This window comes from Nannobrachium achirus, assembly GCF_963921795.1.
Source record: "Nannobrachium achirus genome assembly, chromosome: 4".
NCBI classification, from domain to species: Eukaryota; Metazoa; Chordata; class Actinopteri; order Myctophiformes; family Myctophidae; genus Nannobrachium; species Nannobrachium achirus.
The window spans coordinates 11,804,102-11,813,454 of NC_137813.1; the positions used below are offsets into that span (position 1 = coordinate 11,804,102).

The 9,353-nt window shown below is 40.3% G+C and overlaps 1 protein-coding gene across 1 annotated transcript in view; it reads left to right on the top strand.

The window, feature by feature from the left end:
• The window catches only part of cacng1b (calcium channel, voltage-dependent, gamma subunit 1b), a gene marked incomplete at both ends in the record, with an annotated part of 31,492 nt that extends 23,685 nt beyond the window's left edge, over positions 1-7,807 (top strand). Inside the window, 2 exons of the mRNA XM_080724184.1 lie at positions 6,734-6,871; positions 7,572-7,807. Coding sequence (XP_080580310.1) covers positions 6,734-6,871; positions 7,572-7,807 — 374 coding nt within the window. The remainder of the gene's footprint in view (positions 1-6,733; positions 6,872-7,571) is intronic.
• Positions 7,808-9,353: the final 1,546 nt, after the last annotated feature.

The window sequence follows — 9,353 nt, forward strand, 5'->3', positions numbered from 1 at the left end:
ACGGATGGACGAGGCAGAGAGCCGGATAGACGAAGTTGAAACGGTACTACAGTCAACAACAGTACTGGTGAACCGGCTTCTGCAGCGACAGGCGGAGATGGAAGCTAAAATGGTCGACGCCGAGGGACGGGCAAGAAGGGGGAACATAAGACTTTATTGTGTTTCGGAAGAGGCAACAGCTGGCCTACAAGGCAACGAAATGGGGTCTTTTGTTGAAACCATGTTGAAATTAGCATTAGACTTCCCAGCTGAAACAGACCTGGGGATTGAACGTTGCCACAGAGCCTTGGGACCGGCGCCCACAGACCCCGAGGCTAAACCGCGCTCTATCATCGCCAAGTTTGCAAGCTACAAAATGAAGGAAGAGGTGATTCGCCGAGCGTGGCAGAAAAAGCAGGTCTTCTACCTTGACAAGCGTTTTTTCGTCGACCATGACTACCCACCTGCTGTCCTCAAAGAGAGGGCAAAATACTCTGGAGCAAAGAAAGAATTAAAAAATCAAAAAATAAAGTTCCAAACCCCCTACCCATTCAGAATGAGGGTATTCTACAGCGACGGGACCGTTCTGTACCAGAACGCAGCAGAGGCGACGGAGGACATGGCCGCGAGGGGTTTCCAGATCGACATCATCCCAGCTGCAACCAACCCAGACCAGCGTGAACTTCAGCGTCTCTCAGACTGGAAAGTGGCAGAGAAGAGGAGGAACCGATCGGCGCCCCAGTCTTCATCCAACGCAAAGAAACCCAGCGTTGCCATACAAAAGCTGCAGCAGTACAAACGACGTCCTACTGGTGCAAGAAAATAAGGTTTTGCAGATAAGTTCGTGATAAAGTTCTTGTTTTGTTTTTGAAGGGGTTTTTATTTGTTGGTTTTTGTTTTTGTTTTTTATGAGGGATTTGTTGTCCTGTAATAATAATGGCCATTGATTTGATTTAATTTAGAAAGTATTGGAAGCCATAAGTCTCCTTTTATTTAGATTTTATTTTTTATTTTCTATCAAAGTGTAAAGGTCACAATGTTTCAACACCAAGACCACACACGTTTATGCAGTCACTTCAAAGGGCCCTACTTTTAACCTTAGTTAGGAGCAGGCCATCCCTTTCAGGGGAGTTAGTCGTCTTAAACCCCTCAAAGGCTCAAATAGACAGAGCCTCTTTTTTGGAAGACAACGAAAAATGTAAAATGAATCTATTCATTTCTTTTTCTTTTTTCTCTCTTTTCCGTTTTGTGATGTTTGTAAGAGGTACAGGGAAGCATATTGTTTTGAGTTTTGTTTTTGTTATGGGGAGATATACAGAAAATCTAACACTTAAAGGGAACCATGGCTAATAATCAGGACTTGAAAATAGTCTCATTTAATGTAAATGGAATTTTAAGTCCGGCCAAGAGAAGTAAGATCCTGAGTAAAATGAAAAAGGAGAACGCACAAATTGTATTTTTGCAAGAGACTCATCTTAACTCGACTGAACATGAAAAGTTGAAAAGAATGGGTTTCTCCAAGGTGTATTACTCATATTATAGGACGGGGCACAGGAGAGGAGTAGCTATTTTATTTTCTCAAAAAATTCCCTTTGAATTAATTTCCGAAATAAAAGATAAAGAAGGAAGATACATACTAGTCTCTGGCAAGATAGACGGTAACCCAATCACGTTACTGAATGTGTATGCCCCCCCAGGCAGTGATTTTAGTTTTTACAGGAAAATGCTAGATTTAATGACGGACACCACAGGTCTGGTCATAGCTGGGGGAGATTGGAATATTAGGCTTCAAAGGTCAGACACATCAAAACAATTTACTCAAACCTCCCTGCATAGGAAATTAAAGGTACTTATGACAGAGCTCGGAGTTATAGATCTTTGGAGAGACTTCTACCCTACGGGACGTGACTATACCCACTACTCCCATCCCCACACCCTATACTCTAGAATAGATTACTTTTTTATTTTCAAAAAAGATAGGCACAGGGTTCGATACTGTGAAATAGGAAACATAGATTTGTCAGATCATGCCCCTCTTTCTCTCTCACTGCAACTGTCGGGTAGCCCCAGAAATACACTTTGGAGGTTAAACTCAAGCATTCTCAATAATTTAATTTTCAAAACCCAGATAAGGGAAGAAATAAAAAAGTTTATAGAAGAAAATGATAACGGTGAGGTCGGGCCTGAAATTATTTGGGACACGCTTAAAGCGGTGTTTCGCGGGAAGATCATTTCATATTGTGCATTTAAAAAGAAGGCAAGACAATTGAGGCTAATTGAATTAAACAGAAAATTGAAGGAGCTTGAAACAAAACATAAGGAGGAGCAAACTCAGGAACTCATCTCAAAATTGAAAGAAACTAGGACTCAAATAAACATTTGTTACACACAAGAATTAGAAAAAAAGATGATATTCACAAAACAAAGGTATTATGAATGTGGTTCTAACTTCTCTAAACTCCTGGCAAGAAAATTGAAACAACAACAGGCGGATAATACAATTTACAAAATCAGAGACCCTGACTCCAAAAACATTGTATATAAACAAAGTGACATACAGCTAGCCTTTCAAAAGTTTTACAAAAAGTTATATACACAGCCACCTTTAAAAGAAGGGCAAGAAATTGAACAGTTTTTGGACTCACTTGATTTACCTACCCTAACTGAAGGGCAAAGTAATGAAATGGTATCCAGAATAACTGAAGAGGAGGTAAACGCCGCCATCTCCAGGTTGAAAGCGAATAAGTCGCCTGGACCCGATGGGTTTAGTTCCGACTGGTTTAAGACCTTCAGGCCAGAGTTAATCCAAAGTCTAGTCAAGGTTTTTAATGAGGCCTTAATAAAAGGTAAAATCCCACCATCGTGGAGGGAGGCTACTATATCAGTAATACCCAAGGAGGGTAAGGATAGATTGGACTGTGGTTCATATAGACCTATTTCGGTCCTTAACACTGATTATAAATTGTATACGTCTATTCTTGCCAGGAGGGTCGAGGCAGTGATTTCCTCACTCTGTCAGACATGCCAGACAGGTTTTATCCCTTTAAGAGCCACTCATGACAATATCAGACGCTCCCTACACATACTCAGCCACATACAGGATCATAGAATACCGGCGGTTCTGGTCAGTTTAGACTGCGAGAAGGCTTTCGATTCTGTGTCTTGGAGCTTCTTATTTAAGGTTCTGGAGAAGATGGGGTTTCATGAGGTGTTCATTAAAGGAATTAACACATTATATGACAACTCTGTTGCTCGAGTCAAGGTAAACGGTTATCTATCGGATAAAATTGAGCTAAAACGCGGGACAAAACAGGGATGCGGGCTGAGTCCTGGGCTCTTCGCGATTTTCATAGAACCATTGGCCCAATGGATTAGACAGTCGGATAACATCAAAGGCATTTCTATTAAAGGGGAACAACACAAATCGGCGTTATTCGCAGACGATGTGTTGATATACCTAAGTCAACCATCAGAGTCACTGCCTGAACTGTTTAAACTTTTAGACACTTTTGGAACATACTCAGGCTATAAATTAAATGTTCAGAAGACTCAGATTCTGACCCTAAACTATGCTCCAACAAAACAATTAGAAGATAAACTCAATTTGAAGTGGGGACAAAACACGTTAAAATATTTGGGCATACTGCTACCCAAAGACATTTCCACATTGGAAAAAATAAATTATGATCCCCTGCTGGCGAAAATAAAATCCGATATCCAGAGGTGGAACTCCAATCCTTATATGAGCCTTACGCAAAGAGTTGAAACTGTTAAAATGAACATCCTCCCAAGATTCCTGTTTTTGTTTCAGGCTCTTCCAGTTGAGATCTCAACAAAACAATTCTCTGAATGGGATAAAATGATATCACGCTTCATCTGGCAGGGTAAAAAACCTAGGGTTAGGTTCAAAACTTTACAATTAGCAAAAGATAAGGGTGGAATGGCTGTACCATGCCTCAAAGATTACTACTACTCTTCCCAAATTAGACCATTGATTAATCTATGTAACCCAGGGTACCATGCCAGATGGAAGGATATAGAGGTGTCACTAATCAAGGATCCCCCAATTAAAGCAATGCTTGGCAATAATGATCTATCTAAATTCATAGATAAAGAGAAAAATCCCTGGATAAAATTTCAAATAAAGGTCTGGAAGTCTGTTAGAGATGAATATGGTCTATGGAGTATACTCAGAATAATCAGATGGTGTGCATATGATCCTGATTTTAAACCCAATCAATTAGATTGTAGATTTAAACACTGGCAGTCTAAAGGAATAACAACATATTATTCAATAATTGGAAAAGGTCAACTAAGAGATTTCCAGACACTAAAAAGAAAACATAATTTGGAAAAGGAGGACTTTTACAGGTATCTGCAATTACGAGACTACTTTAACCAAAAGGTTAAGCCATCATTAGATTTGGAGGATCCTATTCTGAGAGTAATTATTGACGCTCACTCCTCAGGTCCCAACAGAGGTATCATTTCCAGATTGTATAGTGGACTTATGTCTAAAAAGGGTTATTCAACAGAATATGTGAAAAACAAGTGGGAAAGTGAAGGTAACTTTGAGATATCAAATGAGGAATGGGGTGGTTGTTTTGATTCCCAATGGAAATGTACCAACTCCCATTCGTGGAGGGAATTTGGTTGGAAATGTTTAATTAGATTCTTTATCACACCAAAGCAGAAGAGACATTTTGCAGGGGAGGACGCAACGTGTTGGAGACGGTGTGGCAATCAAAACGCCAACCACTGGCATATATTCTGGGACTGCCCGGTAATAAGACCTTTCTGGACAGAAATACACAAGGCACTGGAGGACGTGTTTAAGGTGAAAATACCGTTTCAATTTGACATCTTCATACTGGGGAAAACTGACTTCCACAATGGTCATCTCAACACCTACCTGTTTCATATTTTGCTACTTGCCTGCAAAAAAAACATCACCAGACACTGGTTACTTCCCGACCCTCTTAAAAAAGAGGATTGGGCGGATATAGTGAATGACATATACATAATGGAGAAAATCACCTTCTCAATCCGCCTGCAAATGGAAAAATTCCTAAAACTATGGTCGGATTGGGCTAGTTATGCAATAAGGACTGGGTCTGGCTTTAGTATAACATGGTGAAACTAAATGATGTTCTTTTTATGCAGGTATTTACTTTCAAATGTAGATCTTTTGCATGGGATTTTTCTCCCCCTAACACAAAGACATAGCTGGTAAAAAGCCACAATGTTCTCTTTGGTTTTTCTGACGTTTCATTTTCATGTCTGCTTCCCTGACCTCATTCATGCTTTTATTTTATTTTCCTTTTATGTTTGTGTGTAAAAAAAAAAGAAAAAAATGGATGGTATTTAGGAAGAGTTTTATTCAGAAACAAAATCATCCTTTACCAATGTTATACATGTGTATATATTTATATATAGATGGAATTTTGTAACAGGATGTAATTATTTTTCCCTAAATAAAGAATTGCAAAAAAAAAAAAGAAAATGTGAAAGCACCACTGACATAGAAACATAGGTTTTTCAAAAAAACGTTGAAGGATTTGAAATATTCAAAGATTTTCATTTCGATTTTACAAAAATAGCAGATATACAAGCTCACAGTGCGGCACCAAGTATCGCGCTGTGAGCTTGTATATCTGCTATTTTTTTCAATAGTCAAAGCTCAAAATGTGAGTGAATCCTTGTACCCAGGGCCCAGAATTTGGTGCGACACCCCTGTTTCCACGCGACAGACAGCAGTGTTTTTATGTCAACGAGACACAGTGGTGTTCAAGCCATCTTTATTCCAGGCCTCCAGCATGTTGTTATGGAGATGACTTTATCTGCCCGTTCGGATAATAATAATAATAACTGCCATGATGAGGCTCATTTAGAGGATGATTATCTATGTCAAAACTCCCTCTAGTGCAATATTCAGGCGTCTAAAAATTATCCCCTAGTTCCCCTAGCTCTCTCTCTCTCTCTCTCTCTCTCTCTCACTCTCTCTCTGTCTCCCTCTAAATCAGTGGTTCTCAACCTTTTTTCTAGAACAGGGCCCACTTTATAATCTCTAAAGCATTCACGGATACCATTCTGGCCTCTAAACACAGCAGCCGGATGCCTGCAAACATTTCACACCCAAAGTATTGAAGACATTAACCTGAATGAGATGATTTACGTCTTTGCATCGTTACAGTTTTGTAGCGCTGCTGTTTTCCACTTTGGTTTGGTTATTTTCAATGACTTGTTTCCATGGGGTCATCAACAATGTGTGTTGTGTTTGTGTGCTTCTCTGTGCAGAGTAAAACATCTTGTGTTGTGTTTTGTGCGTCTCTCTACAGAGTAAAACATCTTGTGTTGTGTTTTGTGCGTCTCTCTACAGAGTACAACATCTTGTGTTGTGTTTTGTGCATTGCGAGGCGCTGTGAGCATGTAGATCTGCTATTTTCTCAATAGAACCGTGTTATACAAAATGTAGACCGATAGGTGTCGCACTTTCTTCTTTGACGATGGGTTCCCAGATTGTACTAAATGTAATGCCTCAACTCTTAGTCCTGGTCAGGGTGGGGGGTCAACAGTTAAAATATGATTATTTTGGGGGTCGCGGTCTGAAAAGGTTAAGAACCACCGGTCAACATCTTGTGTTGTGTTTCTGTGCGTCTCTGTGCAGAGTACAACATCTTGTGTTGTGTTTTGTGCGTTCGTTTCTCTAAGGACTACAACATATTGTGTTGTGTTTGTGTGCGTCTCTGTGCAGAGTACAACATCTCGGCGGCGGCCATCGCCATCTTCAGCCTGTTCTTCATGCTCCTGGGCACGGTGTGCGTCATGTTCTCCTTCGGGAAGGGCCGGGACTACCTGCTCCGACCCGCCGGGATGTTCTTCGCCTTCGCAGGTCAGCCATATGCAAACGGCCGTCGGAGGTCAGGTGGAGGGATGGGACAATATGAAAATGTCATGACCAAAGAAATTGCGATTTACTGTACGTTATTATCGCGATAATCAAAATATCCCCAAAATCCATTATCCTGGGGAGGAACATTTGCCAAAAAATAGCAGCTCAAGCTCACAACGCGCTTTTTGAGAGTTTTTGCCATGATATATGGATGGATACTGTTGAACTGTAGAAAGACGTTGCTACCAGCCACCTACAGTACAGTATGTGGCTTGGTTTCCTCCAACATTAACACAGGTGGATGGTTCAAATTGTCAAACATTTATTGTAGAAAGGACAGAGAAGATGCTGCTATAACAGAAGTGTTCTCTTGAGTGTGTGGAATTATGACATATTTCAGAGTACAACAGCAGTGGGAGGAATTAATTTGCACAACGACAAGTAGGAGGAAAAATGGTTAGACATTATAACTACTTGTTGGAAGAAAAAAAACTGTACGGCAGGGGTCTCAACAGAGGGTCCGGGACCCCTATGGGGTCCTCAGATATATTCCAGGGGGGCTGCCAAATAAATATATATTAAGGCTTGTCACATCCCTTCAACATAAAATGTATATTTGTATATGTGCTTGTTTTCAATCAATCAATCAATCAATCAATCAATCAATCAATCAATCAATCGTCCTCCGCCCTGCCCGCAGGTCTGTGCATCATCATCTCGGTGGAGGTGATGCGTCAGTCGGTGAAGCGCATGATCGCCAGCGACGAGACCATCTGGATTGAGTACTACTACTCCTGGTCGTTCGCCTGCGCCTGCACCTCCTTCACGCTGCTGCTGATCGGCGGCGCCGCCCTGCTGGTCATCTCCATGCCGCAGATGCCCCGCAACCCCTGGGAGACGTGCATGGACGCCGAGCCCGACACCATACTGGACTAGTACTGTAGCATCCTCCTCTCCTCTGGAGAAACATCAAACACATCTCCTCAAGACACATCCCTTTAATACAGAAACACTTAAACACTCTCCTACTAATAGGAGACTCAGTAGGAGACTCAAACATTCTACAAACTGAGTCTCCTATTGACCGATGACCCGGTCATCAAATTATTGGCTTAGGAATGCGACAAAAATCTACTCCTTTAACCTGAGTTGGCTAATTGGTCCACTCAACTCAACCAAGTCAAAAGTAGACCTGACACAATCAAACCTAACCGGACTGCTCCAAATCTGAAAGGACTAGACCGAAACAAACTGAACTGGCTTATAGCTCATGAATAATCTAATCAAGGAAAGTATAAACAAGTAAAACTGCCTAATGGCGATTCAGAGATTCTAAATACGCCACAAACTTGTCGTCGTCGCAGTTGGCACAATAGATCTGAGGGAAAATGCGGGGGATACAGTAACTTCCTTGTTGTGTTGCTGCTTTCACACTCACTCACATAGCTCTGTGGCGCCAGCCCAACAAACCACTGCAATACTTTCCTACAACACAATAACGTTTAATAAAGTCCTTTAATAGGCTGCAGTCCTAATCAATGTGTTCCATTGATCATCGAGAAAAGACCACTTATCTCATATGAGTATCTCGTTGAAATCAACTGAATTATTTTAGGTCAACCTGTTAGTATGGCTCCAATGAGCCAATATGTAACATATTGTACAGAACGCTTGCTGGAACTTCATGTTATGCGTTGTATAAAAACAATCCTCTCAACAATCTCTCTCTCTCTCTCTCTCTCTCTCTCTCTCTCTCTCTCTCTCTCTCTCTCTCTCTCTTCAGTAAATTATATCTGGTGTAAACCTACCTTATAGGGAAATTCTGAGATTTACGTGTATATGTTGTTTGTATGTATGTTTTTTTCAGCAATGTATATTCAGTATTGACATTAACTTAATAAATTAATTAACTTTTTACATTAAATGTGGCCTTTAAAAATATCAAATGATACGAAGCTGGAAGATTGTTATCATAATTTATTCGGTGGGGGGAAAAGTGTGAACTTCTCTAAAAGATTCCTCTTTAAACTTGTTTTCAGATTGGTGCACATACATTTTGGAACTCTTGAAATATGTTTTTTTGAATAATGTTTTATTGCCCACGGCAACACAAACATTTATAAAATGTGATTATAGTTTAGTTGTTTTGTTTTAGCACTGTTTTCTTATATAAAGCTTGAACACCAGGATAGGCTTATAGCAAACCCAAATGTAAGTGATATTATTTGGTTCAAACCAAATGTTTTTAGTAAACACTTAAAGCTCTAGGCTATATTCTGATAGTAATCATTGCTATAGAGTGTTTTATCTCCCTGTTTCGCCAGCTCTTTGATTCACAAAGAGAAAAGATATTTTCAAGTGGGACATTTCATCCAGTTAGGAGAACTATTATTATCAGCTTCAATCGTATTGTGTTCCAGTTCCAATATGTCTTTTATTTGGATGTTTCATCACTTCCAATTTCACCCATTTCTCCTGTATT